The sequence below is a fragment of the Melanostigma gelatinosum genome (assembly GCF_949748355.1).
Source record: "Melanostigma gelatinosum genome assembly, chromosome: 14".
NCBI lineage: Eukaryota > Metazoa > Chordata > Actinopteri > Perciformes > Zoarcidae > Melanostigma > Melanostigma gelatinosum.
Genome location: NC_136647.1, coordinates 20,795,059 through 20,809,787, shown reverse-complemented (window position 1 = coordinate 20,809,787; position 14,729 = coordinate 20,795,059). Strand labels below are relative to the sequence as shown.

General features: G+C 42.1%; 2 protein-coding genes across 3 annotated transcripts; both read left to right on the top strand.

Annotated features, from left to right (window-relative positions):
• The first annotated feature begins 7,320 nt into the window (after nucleotides 1–7,320).
• Nucleotides 7,321–9,795, top strand: LOC306787597 (histone H3.3A). Of its 2 annotated transcripts, XM_079282783.1 has the most exons (4): nucleotides 7,321–7,484; nucleotides 8,729–8,872; nucleotides 9,274–9,427; nucleotides 9,510–9,793. In XM_079282783.1, exons 2-4 carry the CDS (start codon nucleotides 8,745–8,747, stop codon nucleotides 9,636–9,638), a joined length of 411 nt encoding a protein of 136 aa, XP_079138909.1. In that variant the 5' UTR covers nucleotides 7,321–7,484; nucleotides 8,729–8,744; the 3' UTR covers nucleotides 9,639–9,793. The 2 variants fall into 2 exon arrangements, with proteins under 2 accessions (XP_079138909.1, XP_079138910.1); XM_079282784.1 differs by lacking the exon at nucleotides 7,321–7,484 and having other exon boundaries at nucleotides 7,580–8,872; nucleotides 9,510–9,795.
• Nucleotides 9,796–11,969: 2,174 nt separating this feature from the next.
• LOC306787753 (histone H3.3A) lies at nucleotides 11,970–14,265 on the top strand. The gene is made up of 3 exons (XM_079283013.1): nucleotides 11,970–13,340; nucleotides 13,742–13,895; nucleotides 13,978–14,265. Exons 1-3 carry the CDS (start codon nucleotides 13,213–13,215, stop codon nucleotides 14,104–14,106), a joined length of 411 nt encoding a protein of 136 aa, XP_079139139.1. The 5' UTR covers nucleotides 11,970–13,212; the 3' UTR covers nucleotides 14,107–14,265.
• Nucleotides 14,266–14,729: the final 464 nt, after the last annotated feature.

Here is a 14,729-nt window from a genome sequence, read left to right as displayed (position 1 = left end):
ACCCAGACACCGATCCACTTGACTGGTGGAAGCGTCACCAACTTAACTTTCCAAGGCTAAGTACTTTAGCAAAGAAATACCTCTCTGTGCCAGCTACAAGTGCCCCCTCTGAGAGGCTTTTCAGTGTGTGGGGGGGGGCATTGTTACATGCCACCGTGCATGCCTGAAGCCAGAGGTAGTAGACAGGCTTGTCTTCCTGGCAAAAAATATTTAGAAAAAACATGCACTACTGTTTAATACTGTTGGTTATGTTGTGAATGCACTTGATTTTGTTTACATGCACTTATTTACTGTGCAAAATATGTTATGTTGATGTTAGATCAGATGTTGCACTTTTGAAAATGTGAATGTTAAAGGGTCATATACATTTTATTTCATGCTGTGTTTGTATCAGTGTATTCAGTTAGAAAAGCTTACTGTAAAAAGTTACATTTGCACAGTTGTTTACAATGGAAGGCTACTATTTAATGCCATTTAATGTTATGTTTAATTTAATTTTATATTTAAATGATTCAGGCAAACAAAAGAGTGACCAAATACTTTTTGTATACTACAGGCACCTTTCTACAATGTTCAGGTTTTGTTTGCACTTTATTTTTATCAACCTACTTGGGAAAATCATCACAAAATAAAAGAAAAAATTGTTTTCAACAGCTTCTGTCATCTGCAAAAAATTTTGGGGGAAAAAAATCGATTTAAATCGTGAATCGGATTTTTTGTAAAAAAATCGGAGATTTTTTTTTTAGGCCATATCGCCCAGCCCTACTTGAAACCGTACAAATTGAGATTACGGAGAAAGCTCGAAAAGTTGGCCGTTTTGAAGGTGGCGGTGTTGTTCGAGGCGCTGCTGCTGTTTCTGGGAGACAGGACCTGTTGCTCGACGAGGGTCTGATCAATGACGACTACCAGTCCATCTTTGTCCCAGCAGATGGCTTCATTTAACGGGTTGTTCACCAGACGCCATAGCTTGGCAGGAAAGTTGTTAGTGTTGATGCTCTCGGTGACGCAATCTTCCACCACATCCATGCTTGTGCCTGTAGAATTGGATAAAAAGAGGTAAAGTTAGTGAAGCCTCGTCTGAATAACAGGCCAAGCGTCATCAGTTTACGTTAAATAGGTTGAGGTCAATCTTAGTTAGAAAGCTAAGTTGCTTCATGACAATATAATTAACTGATAACGTTAGTAAAGTAGCATTAAATTCCTAATTAAAAATGACATGTATTCAACACACAAATTAGTATATTTCAGTATGTTACAAGTATATTGTAGCTGAAAAAAGGAATCTACTCGTAAAGTGATGTAAATAGTGTGGTTTATAACTGTTCCACCCAAACTCCTAACAGGTTAACTCATGTCATGCTCACATGGAATGTCGTAGCCAGGTTGATTTTCACCAGTGTTGATGCTCTCGGTGACGCAATCTTTTGACCCGTTTATTATGCTGCTAATACTTCTGTACACCTAAGTAATATTCGGAATGCAGGACTTTAACTTATCCTGGAGTATTTTTAAATGGTAGCAGTGGACTTGAATACCTCCCCCCAAAAAGACGTGTATGTTTACCAGTACTGTTCACTGTAACACTACAGGGAAATGTGTGACCATTACATTGTGTTTTCACTATCTAAAGCTACTTCCCCACTGACAGTCATGCGGTGACACTTGCCTATTTGACCATATTTATCTCCGCCACCACAGCATCCACTGTATCGGCTCGGGGGCCGAGGCTTCACCTCAAGACCAGCTTTTAGCTTGGCCTTGTTGTCGACGGTCAGTCTCCTCAGACTCGCCACAAGTTCGGGGTGGTCCCGCTTGAAGTTCGGGTGGTAGTAATAGCGATACTGCACGTCGTTGTATGTATTGGACACCTTGAAACCGTACAAATTGAGATTACGGAGAAAGCTCGAAAAGTTGGCCGTTTTGAAGGTGGCGGTGTTGTTCGAGGCGCTGCTGCTGTTTCTGGGAGACAGGACCTGTTGCTCGACGAGGGTCTGATCAATGACGACTACCAGTCCATCTTTGTCCCAGCAGATGGCTTCATTTAACGGGTTGTTCACCAGACGCCATAGCTTGGCAGGAAAGTTGTTAGTGTTGATGCTCTCGGTGACGCAATCTTCCACCACATCCATGCTTGTGCCTGTAGAATTGGATAAAAAGAGGTAAAGTTAGTGAAGCCTCGTCTGAATAACAGGCCAAGCGTCATCAGTTTACGTTAAATAGGTTGAGGTCAATCTTAGTTAGAAAGCTAAGTTGCTTCATGACAATATAATTAACTGATAACGTTAGTAAAGTAGCATTAAATTCCTAATTAAAAATGACATGTATTCAACACACAAATTAGTATATTTCAGTATGTTACAAGTATATTGTAGCTGAAAAAAGGAATCTACTCGTAAAGTGATGTAAATAGTGTGGTTTATAACTGTTCCACCCAAACTCCTAACAGGTTAACTCATGTCATGCTCACATGGAATGTTGTAGCCAGGTTGCATAGCGCTGGAGCTGGAGGCCGCTTCGGCGTAGTGCTGGCTCAAAGTCACGGGTATCCCTTTGTCTGTAGTGAAGACAGTAGGCAGTGGGACTGGGGTTCCATTGTGAGCCGTCACAGGTGGAGCTTTGTTTGGACAGTAAGGATCAGCCGACTTCCGATGAGGGGTGCTCGGCAGTGAATGATTGCCTGCAAGCAACAGGAAGAAGCAAAGCATGACAACAACCTGTTAGACGGCCACACGATGAAACGTGAAAAACACTGGATTGTGGAGTTAAAATGGCAATTTAGATGTTCGTATCATAGTTATTCATAGTGATTTTCAATGTTGGGGTTTATGGACCCTTTCCAATTAGATTTTTGCAGTACTGTTCACTGTAACACTACAGGGAAATGTGTGACCATTACATTGTGTTTTCACTATCTAAAGCTACTTCCCCACTGACAGTCATGCGGTGACACTTGCCTATTTGACCATATTTATCTCCGCCACCACAGCATCCACTGTATCGGCTCGGGGGCCGAGGCTTCACCTCAAGACCAGCTTTTAGCTTGGCCTTGTTGTCGACGGTCAGTCTCCTCAGACTCGCCACAAGTTCGGGGTGGTCCCGCTTGAAGTTCGGGTGGTAGTAATAGCGATACTGCACGTCGTTGTATGTATTGGACACCTTGAAACCGTACAAATTGAGATTACGGAGAAAGCTCGAAAAGTTGGCCGTTTTGAAGGTGGCGGTGTTGTTCGAGGCGCTGCTGCTGTTTCTGGGAGACAGGACCTGTTGCTCGACGAGGGTCTGATCAATGACGACTACCAGTCCATCTTTGTCCCAGCAGATGGCTTCATTTAACGGGTTGTTCACCAGACGCCATAGCTTGGCAGGAAAGTTGTTAGTGTTGATGCTCTCGGTGACGCAATCTTCCACCACATCCATGCTTGTGCCTGTAGAATTGGATAAAAAGAGGTAAAGTTAGTGAAGCCTCGTCTGAATAACAGGCCAAGCGTCATCAGTTTACGTTAAATAGGTTGAGGTCAATCTTAGTTAGAAAGCTAAGTTGCTTCATGACAATATAATTAACTGATAACGTTAGTAAAGTAGCATTCAATTCCTAATTAAAAATGACATGTATTCAACACACAAATTAGTATATTTCAGTATGTTACAAGTATATTGTAGCTGAAAAAAGGAATCTACTCGTAAAGTGATGTAAATAGTGTGGTTTATAACTGTTCCACCCAAACTCCTAACAGGTTAACTCATGTCATGCTCACATGGAATGTCGTAGCCAGGTTGATTTTCACCAGTGTTGATGCTCTCGGTGACGCAATCTTCCACCACATCCATGCTTGTGCCTGTAGAATTGGATAAAAAGAGGTAAAGTTAGTGAAGCCTCGTCTGAATAACAGGCCAAGCGTCATCAGTTTACGTTAAATAGGTTGAGGTCAATCTTAGTTAGAAAGCTAAGTTGCTTCATGACAATATAATTAACTGATAACGTTAGTAAAGTAGCATTAAAAGGAGCTTATGGTCTAACTAACAGAATGTCCCGGTTCCGACACTTTTCGTTAATGCTGACGATACATATGTCCCAGGTACGACCAGTTAAGCTAACGTTACACTTATGAAGTTAATTAACTTAACTTTAATTGGACTTTCGTAACATTCATGTTTCAAACTCCCCATACTGACACACTTAACTTTAAAATAACTTGGCTTCTAACGTCATTAATAATGTCAACTTTAAAAAAATACATAAAATGCTGTACACAAGACCTGAAAATGCTAACTTTTAGTGTTAACGTTACTGGTAAGCTAAGTTAGCATTAGCTAACGTTAGCTCCCCAACTAACAGTAACTACTCTGAATTGTAATGATCTTTTGCGCAGTCAGGTTTGAGTAAAGTCGCATAGAATTATGTCGACATAGCGTTGTATTTTTTGGGGGTCATAACACACCAAGAAAAACCGCCATGAGAGGTGAACTGTGACTTTACCTGGGTCTGCAAACTCACTCCGGATCTCACAACCGTTGAAAGTTCCCGAACCGTTGAAGCTGTTGGAGTTGTAACGTTCTTCGGTAATAAAGCGCTCGAGAGGACAGTTTATGACATGCATCGTCTGACGCAGGTGTGTTCATTAGAACACGTCTTTTTGGGGGGAGGTATTCAAGTCCACTGCTACCATTTAAAAATACTCCAGGATAAGTTAAAGTCCTGCATTCCGAATATTACTTAGGTGTACAGAAGTATTAGCAGCATAATAAACGGGTCAAAAGTAAACGCGACCCTTTTGCAGACTTTTCCCTTCTGTTTATTATATATTTTACATAAAATCATTGGCCTGTACTCATAACAGAATATGGAAGTGCTTTTCACAAATAACGTCGTGCTTTTCAAAGATATAAGACGCTTTGGATGAACATTTTTTATTTCATAAAGTCGTATCAATCGCTGTCAAACCAATGCAGTCGAGTAAAAGTAGTGTTTCACTCTGAAACCTAGAATTAAAATAACAAGGTAGCAAAACCTTCTCATATTGATAATTAACGTGGATGGATAGATGGATATTCATGTGCCAAAATGTAGTAAAAGTAAACTGTGCGCCATTGAATTTTTATTTGGCATCGTTGAATTGTATTACAAATCTCAGTATTGATCCAACATTTTCCATAAAAAATAATAGCTAATGCTAATGATAGGTGATATAACAGTAGTATTGACAATAATGATAATAAAGAAAACTATAAATGAAAACAGACAGTGTCACAGTTCATTTTAAAAGCATGTAGTTATAGTAAAATAAACTAAAAAGAAAAACCGACAGAGGGAGACATTTTGTGAATGTTGGTCGTGGACTAACTATTTAATGTAACAGAGAAGATTAGTACGGAATGTCTGATCCAGAGGAAAACGTTTTTGTTCATAAATTGTGAGTGTGAATCAAAGGGCTATATCATGGAGATAATCACTGCAGCATTATCAACAGTCAAGGGAATACACAGGATCTTAAAATGTACCCCATGACACACAGGAGCCAGTGAGTCCAAATGCTAGAATCTGTTTGGATTAAAGTTAGGCATGTGATTTTTTTTGTTTCTTAAGTATCCATATGGTCTTCATTTAGAGATACAAAAAAGTAATTATTCTCCACTTCTCGGTTTATCCATCCATAATAAGTAGTTGCTTTTGCATTGAAACATCTATTATTTTAGTATAATCAAAACGTTTTCACTGTTCTGGATCCCGATGGTTGGAATGGTTGAATTACAAGTATGCATGACCAAATACATCAGTCAACGTTTAGTATTTGCATGCCACGTTTCAGGACATAGTGGAACTAATATACTGTATGTGACTATGTATAACAACTCAAACATAATCCCTGTAACTGAAATAATTGTTTTAAATAATGGAGGTATAACTATTTTTAAACAGGCGCACAATATGGACCCCTCTGCTGGGTCAACAAGGCCCTCGCGGCTCGCAGTCGGTGACGTAATTCCCCGGCGACTGGAATGATTGAAAACATTAATCCGGTTGATATTTCAGTATTACACCAGTGTTTTGTCCGGGAGCTGGACATAATGGCTTTGGAAATGGTCCCCAAAGACCTTCGCCATCTGCGAGCCTGTCTTCTTTGTTCTTTAGTGAAGGTAAACGCTCAAACTAGCGTCCCTGCTAACGTGTAGCCGCTTCCTGCGCGCTGTATTTGTCTTCTGTTGTCAAACAAATGAATGTAAGCTCTAAAGTAATGCTTTTACTGTTACCTTTATTTACTTAACAATACCAATACACATACTGAACCCGTTCCATGGTCTAGTTTGTTCGTCTACTTACTAAATTCAAACGTATCCTGTCTGTTGGTACGTGAAGTAGCTTGTGTGCTACTTCACATGTTTGTATCCATTCTTGGCTCCCTGGAATGACAGTGACCCACAAAACAGAATGGTACCATCATTCAAAACCATAAAAAAACACCTGTGTTTACCCTACTATAACATGTCAAAATGGCTGCTGTGAAAAGGGTCTATAACATAATTAATCCTGGCCTCTTCTCATCCTGGCGACTGAAGTCCTTCAGTCATGGGCTTTCTTTCCTCTTCATACTTCCTGCATGGAATCAGGATGTCTCCTTTTCTTGAGACTGATTATAGTTTGTTTTCCGATGACAAATAGTGTAGCATTCAAGTGACCAAGTGTTAATCTGCTCATGATTACTGTTATAGTCTGTTGATTCCACCAGTCTTATTCGTACCCCACCTACTGTATTTACCTATTTTATGCGTCTTCTTTTTGTCACACTATCCGATACTGTTGCCACCGTTTGCTTATTTACCTCCAAATATCAACTGAAAATAGTTGCTACAATGGTAAAGTATAAAAATATAATAAGTGTAAGTATAATAACGTATAATATGTTATGTATGGTTGCTGTTTTACATCAAAATAAGGTAAGAATCTTTCTAACTTGATCAACATTTGTCGAATTGATTATCAAATTGATATCGGCCATCAAACAAAAACATTATAAATCAGTGGTGGAAGAAGTACTCTAATTACTTAAGTACAAGATGCAATACCACAGTCTAGAAATAGTTACAAGGTAATGCATTCAAAATAATCGAAAAAGCCCAGTACCTGAGTATGGGCATAATTATGCTCATATATTGTGCCCGATTTCTGGACCCATTTTGTTCTGTGATTTGTATTGCGCAATATTGGGCTAAATACTTAGGTGAAAGAATAATAGTTGTTGCGTTTCTAGTATCATTGTATTAAAAACAACGTTTGGGACAAAAAGTTACTGTTGAGGACATTAAGTCGGCTACAATGTTTACAAATGTTGGCAGTTGCATTGTGGGAGACAGATGATTGACACGGCCGCCATTTTGCTCCTGCTCTCTCTGCTTCCATTGTGTGAGAGATAGTAAATATCTGACACTGCCAGACAACCACAACTCACTTGTGTTCTCGCGAAGAAAAATCGCTAAATTCAGCCTCGGTAAGTCACATTTCTGTCATACTTTTTAAATCGTAGAATAGTATTCACCTTTTTGTAAAGAAAATTAGACGGATAAAGTTGTTTTTGTGCTGAAATGGCGTGTTATTTCGACGCGGTAGAGAGGAGAAAAAGCAGCTACCCAGATGCCAGGCTGAGAGAAACACGGCTCAGTACTTCCACCGAGAGAGCAGCTCCACTTTCATGAGCGGTTTACACTTCGCTGTTCTGCTTTAATACACCATTGACTCTCACGCGGTGACGCTTATTTGATAGCTGCACTTGTCTCCTACGTTTTGTCGGTAGTCTCGTGTGCACACGTTGTTTGATTTTGAGGTAAAATATCAAAGTTTCCGTCCCGCTCATTGCCTGTGTATTGGTAGGTTAATTTGGGTCTGCGGCCATAATCTTGCGGCTTTATGGCTGCTCGTCCCGCCCTAAAACCCAGAGGACTGACACGCCATTGGTCCTAAATTGCGACACAGCTACGGCGGATTGGTGTATGTGAGAATATGACCAGTTTAGCAGTGTGATTGGTGTGGTCTTTATCCAAAACTGTTTGTATTGGCTCGGGACGGTGTGTCTGCAGCTGACAAACCGGTGAAAAGTTTTCCCAGGAGGTCAAATATGATTGACCATCAAAGTCCCAATCCTGTCCCCCTAAGCCTCAAACCCGGAACCCTCAGGGACTGGCTGACTCGACCAGCTAAATGGTTGAGTGTGAGAGAGATAGGGCTTGAAATGGTGTCAGCACTTTGCTGCAACATATCAAGTTACCATGATAACGTCAAACAACATGGCATACAGTTGTGGGTATTTATTTTATACTTTTTACTCCCGAATTCGTGAGATTGGGATCGGGACTCTGAGCTAGATCCTTTGCTACCTGGTACTGCAGGAAAACTAAAAAATAAGATTTTATGCAGATATTTGGGTGAAAATAGTGATGATATTAAAACAGCTCACAAAGTTCTCTAAATTCACGCTACACTAAAATGTTGATAATTATTTTATCCATATATTTTCGCAGCTTTTTGTGAGTTTTAGGGCTCCAAACATAAGCATTCACATTTAGGCTAAATATTCAGTACAGCGTTATCAGAGGCTGGCTTAGAAACCATCAGTGGACAACATGATTGTCAATAGGGTGTCCAAATAGCGGCTCTGAAACATGTCGGAGAGAAAAAGTATGAAGTATAGAGTGAACAACACTAATCATCCTGTTATATATTTGCGATTCCTTACAGGTGATACTTCGTCGTAATGGCTCGTACCAAGCAGACCGCTCGTAAATCCACTGGAGGAAAGGCTCCTCGCAAGCAGCTGGCCACCAAGGCTGCCCGCAAGAGTGCCCCCTCTACTGGAGGCGTCAAGAAGCCCCATCGTTACAGGTAATGCCACACACACACACACACACACACAGCCATTTCTGGGACAAATCTTAACATCACTGAGACCGTCTTTATCAAGATGAGATGGAGGGAAGAAGGATGTTGTAGTTTTATGTTTTAAAACTTTTTTTTAAACTGGATTTTTAACTGGAAAATCTTAAATCCAGCTTTATGTTTTTATACTTTTATTTACTAAAACCTCTTGGTTGCACAGAGTGACGACACTAGTACATTGGCAGCATTAAAACTTGATTTCACATTCACTGTACTGATCAGAAACTGAAATGGGGCTTTCTTTTTTTTCTTTAAGTGACAAAATGTCATTATTTGTACAGAAGATGAATCCTGATGAGCTTGTAGCGGGTTAAATTAACCTGCTCGAGCTTTGTTGTGTGTTTCAGGCCCGGCACCGTGGCTCTGAGAGAGATCCGTCGGTACCAGAAGTCCACCGAGCTGCTGATCCGCAAGCTGCCCTTCCAGCGCCTGGTGAGGGAGATCGCTCAGGACTTCAAGACCGACCTGCGTTTCCAGAGCGCCGCCATTGGAGCCCTGCAGGTGTGTGTTTGTGTGTGTGCACAAAATGTATTGATAAAGCTACATCAGTGTAATCTGTAAACCTCCCCCCCCCCCCCTGCAGGAGGCGAGCGAGGCGTATCTGGTGGGTCTGTTCGAGGACACCAACCTGTGTGCCATCCATGCCAAGCGTGTCACCATCATGCCCAAAGACATCCAGCTGGCACGCCGCATTCGTGGGGAGCGCGCTTAGACGGCCCTCCCTAATGTTTCACCTTACCAGTACTGTTCACTGTAACACTACAGGGAAATGTGTGACCATTACATTGTGTTTTCACTATCTAAAGCTACTTCCCCACTGACAGTCATGCGGTGACACTTGCCTATTTGACCATATTTATCTCCGCCACCACAGCATCCACTGTATCGGCTCGGGGGCCGAGGCTTCACCTCAAGACCAGCTTTTAGCTTGGCCTTGTTGTCGACGGTCAGTCTCCTCAGACTCGCCACAAGTTCGGGGTGGTCCCGCTTGAAGTTCGGGTGGTAGTAATAGCGATACTGCACGTCGTTGTATGTATTGGACACCTTGAAACCGTACAAATTGAGATTACGGAGAAAGCTCGAAAAGTTGGCCGTTTTGAAGGTGGCGGTGTTGTTCGAGGCGCTGCTGCTGTTTCTGGGAGACAGGACCTGTTGCTCGACGAGGGTCTGATCAATGACGACTACCAGTCCATCTTTGTCCCAGCAGATGGCTTCATTTAACGGGTTGTTCACCAGACGCCATAGCTTGGCAGGAAAGTTGTTAGTGTTGATGCTCTCGGTGACGCAATCTTCCACCACATCCATGCTTGTGCCTGTAGAATTGGATAAAAAGAGGTAAAGTTAGTGAAGCCTCGTCTGAATAACAGGCCAAGCGTCATCAGTTTACGTTAAATAGGTTGAGGTCAATCTTAGTTAGAAAGCTAAGTTGCTTCATGACAATATAATTAACTGATAACGTTAGTAAAGTAGCATTAAATTCCTAATTAAAAATGACATGTATTCAACACACAAATTAGTATATTTCAGTATGTTACAAGTATATTGTAGCTGAAAAAAGGAATCTACTCGTAAAGTGATGTAAATAGTGTGGTTTATAACTGTTCCACCCAAACTCCTAACAGGTTAACTCATGTCATGCTCACATGGAATGTTGTAGCCAGGTTGCATAGCGCTGGAGCTGGAGGCCGCTTCGGCGTAGTGCTGGCTCAAAGTCACGGGTATCCCTTTGTCTGTAGTGAAGACAGTAGGCAGTGGGACTGGGGTTCCATTGTGAGCCGTCACAGGTGGAGCTTTGTTTGGACAGTAAGGATCAGCCGACTTCCGATGAGGGGTGCTCGGCAGTGAATGATTGCCTGCAAGCAACAGGAAGAAGCAAAGCATGACAACAACCTGTTAGACGGCCACACGATGAAACGTGAAAAACACTGGATTGTGGAGTTAAAATGGCAATTTAGATGTTCGTATCATAGTTATTCATAGTGATTTTCAATGTTGGGGTTTATGGACCCTTTCCAATTAGATTTTTGCAGTACTGTTCACTGTAACACTACAGGGAAATGTGTGACCATTACATTGTGTTTTCACTATCTAAAGCTACTTCCCCACTGACAGTCATGCGGTGACACTTGCCTATTTGACCATATTTATCTCCGCCACCACAGCATCCACTGTATCGGCTCGGGGGCCGAGGCTTCACCTCAAGACCAGCTTTTAGCTTGGCCTTGTTGTCGACGGTCAGTCTCCTCAGACTCGCCACAAGTTCGGGGTGGTCCCGCTTGAAGTTCGGGTGGTAGTAATAGCGATACTGCACGTCGTTGTATGTATTGGACACCTTGAAACCGTACAAATTGAGATTACGGAGAAAGCTCGAAAAGTTGGCCGTTTTGAAGGTGGCGGTGTTGTTCGAGGCGCTGCTGCTGTTTCTGGGAGACAGGACCTGTTGCTCGACGAGGGTCTGATCAATGACGACTACCAGTCCATCTTTGTCCCAGCAGATGGCTTCATTTAACGGGTTGTTCACCAGACGCCATAGCTTGGCAGGAAAGTTGTTAGTGTTGATGCTCTCGGTGACGCAATCTTCGACCACATCCATGCTTGTGCCTGTAGAATTGGATAAAAAGAGGTAAAGTTAGTGAAGCCTCGTCTGAATAACAGGCCAAGCGTCATCAGTTTACGTTAAATAGGTTGAGGTCAATCTTAGTTAGAAAGCTAAGTTGCTTCATGACAATATAATTAACTGATAACGTTAGTAAAGTAGCATTAAATTCCTAATTAAAAATGACATGTATTCAACACACAAATTAGTATATTTCAGTATGTTACAAGTATATTGTAGCTGAAAAAAGGAATCTACTCGTAAAGTGATGTAAATAGTGTGGTTTATAACTGTTCCACCCAAACTCCTAACAGGTTAACTCATGTCATGCTCACATGGAATGTCGTAGCCAGGTTGATTTTCACCAGTGTTGATGCTCTCGGTGACGCAATCTTCCACCACATCCATGCTTGTGCCTGTAGAATTGGATAAAAAGAGGTAAAGTTAGTGAAGCCTCGTCTGAATAACAGGCCAAGCGTCATCAGTTTACGTTAAATAGGTTGAGGTCAATCTTAGTTAGAAAGCTAAGTTGCTTCATGACAATATAATTAACTGATAACGTTAGTAAAGTAGCATTAAAAGGAGCTTATGGTCTAACTAACAGAATGTCCCGGTTCCGACACTTTTCGTTAATGCTGACGATACATATGTCCCAGGTACGACCAGTTAAGCTAACGTTACACTTATGAAGTTAATTAACTTAACTTTAATTGGACTTTCGTAACATTCATGTTTCAAACTCCCCATACTGACACACTTAACTTTAAAATAACTTGGCTTCTAACGTCATTAATAATGTCAACTTTAAAAAAATACATAAAATGCTGTACACAAGACCTGAAAATGCTAACTTTTAGTGTTAACGTTACTGGTAAGCTAAGTTAGCATTAGCTAACGTTAGCTCCCCAACTAACAGTAATTGGTGTATGTGAGAATATGACCAGTTTAGCAGTGTGATTGGTGTGGTCTTTATCCAAAACTGTTTGTATTGGCTCGGGACGGTGTGTCTGCAGCTGACAAACCGGTGAAAAGTTTTCCCAGGAGGTCAAATATGATTGACCATCAAAGTCCCAATCCTGTCCCCCTAAGCCTCAAACCCGGAACCCTCAGGGACTGGCTGACTCGACCAGCTAAATGGTTGAGTGTGAGAGAGATAGGGCTTGAAATGGTGTCAGCACTTTGCTGCAACATATCAAGTTACCATGATAACGTCAAACAACATGGCATACAGTTGTGGGTATTTATTTTATACTTTTTACTCCCGAATTCGTGAGATTGGGATCGGGACTCTGAGCTAGATCCTTTGCTACCTGGTACTGCAGGAAAACTAAAAAATAAGATTTTATGCAGATATTTGGGTGAAAATAGTGATGATATTAAAACAGCTCACAAAGTTCTCTAAATTCACGCTACACTAAAATGTTGATGATAATTATTTTATCCATATATTTTCGCAGCTTTTTGTGAGTTTTAGGGCTCCAAACATAAGCATTCACATTTAGGCTAAATATTCAGTACAGCGTTATCAGAGGCTGGCTTAGAAACCATCAGTGGACAACATGATTGTCAATAGGGTGTCCAAATAGCGGCTCTGAAACATGTCGGAGAGAAAAAGTATGAAGTATAGAGTGAACAACACTAATCATCCTGTTATATATTTGCGATTCCTTACAGGTGATACTTCGTCGTAATGGCTCGTACCAAGCAGACCGCTCGTAAATCCACTGGAGGAAAGGCTCCTCGCAAGCAGCTGGCCACCAAGGCTGCCCGCAAGAGTGCCCCCTCTACTGGAGGCGTCAAGAAGCCCCATCGTTACAGGTAATGCCACACACACACACACACACACACAGCCATTTCTGGGACAAATCTTAACATCACTGAGACCGTCTTTATCAAGATGAGATGGAGGGAAGAAGGATGTTGTAGTTTTATGTTTTAAAACTTTTTTTTAAACTGGATTTTTAACTGGAAAATCTTAAATCCAGCTTTATGTTTTTATACTTTTATTTACTAAAACCTCTTGGTTGCACAGAGTGACGACACTAGTACATTGGCAGCATTAAAACTTGATTTCACATTCACTGTACTGATCAGAAACTGAAATGGGGCTTTCTTTTTTTTCTTTAAGTGACAAAATGTCATTATTTGTACAGAAGATGAATCCTGATGAGCTTGTAGCGGGTTAAATTAACCTGCTCGAGCTTTGTTGTGTGTTTCAGGCCCGGCACCGTGGCTCTGAGAGAGATCCGTCGGTACCAGAAGTCCACCGAGCTGCTGATCCGCAAGCTGCCCTTCCAGCGCCTGGTGAGGGAGATCGCTCAGGACTTCAAGACCGACCTGCGTTTCCAGAGCGCCGCCATTGGAGCCCTGCAGGTGTGTGTTTGTGTGTGTGCACAAAATGTATTGATAAAGCTACATCAGTGTAATCTGTAAACCTCCCCCCCCCCCCCTGCAGGAGGCGAGCGAGGCGTATCTGGTGGGTCTGTTCGAGGACACCAACCTGTGTGCCATCCATGCCAAGCGTGTCACCATCATGCCCAAAGACATCCAGCTGGCACGCCGCATTCGTGGGGAGCGCGCTTAGACGGCCCTCCCTAATGTTTCACCTTACCAGTACTGTTCACTGTAACACTACAGGGAAATGTGTGACCATTACATTGTGTTTTCACTATCTAAAGCTACTTCCCCACTGACAGTCATGCGGTGACACTTGCCTATTTGACCATATTTATCTCCGCCACCACAGCATCCACTGTATCGGCTCGGGGGCCGAGGCTTCACCTCAAGACCAGCTTTTAGCTTGGCCTTGTTGTCGACGGTCAGTCTCCTCAGACTCGCCACAAGTTCGGGGTGGTCCCGCTTGAAGTTCGGGTGGTAGTAATAGCGATACTGCACGTCGTTGTATGTATTGGACACCTTGAAACCGTACAAATTGAGATTACGGAGAAAGCTCGAAAAGTTGGCCGTTTTGAAGGTGGCGGTGTTGTTCGAGGCGCTGCTGCTGTTTCTGGGAGACAGGACCTGTTGCTCGACGAGGGTCTGATCAATGACGACTACCAGTCCATCTTTGTCCCAGCAGATGGCTTCATTTAACGGGTTGTTCACCAGACGCCATAGCTTGGCAGGAAAGTTGTTAGTGTTGATGCTCTCGGTGACGCAATCTTCCACCACATCCATGCTTGTGCCTGTAGAATTGGATAAAAAGAG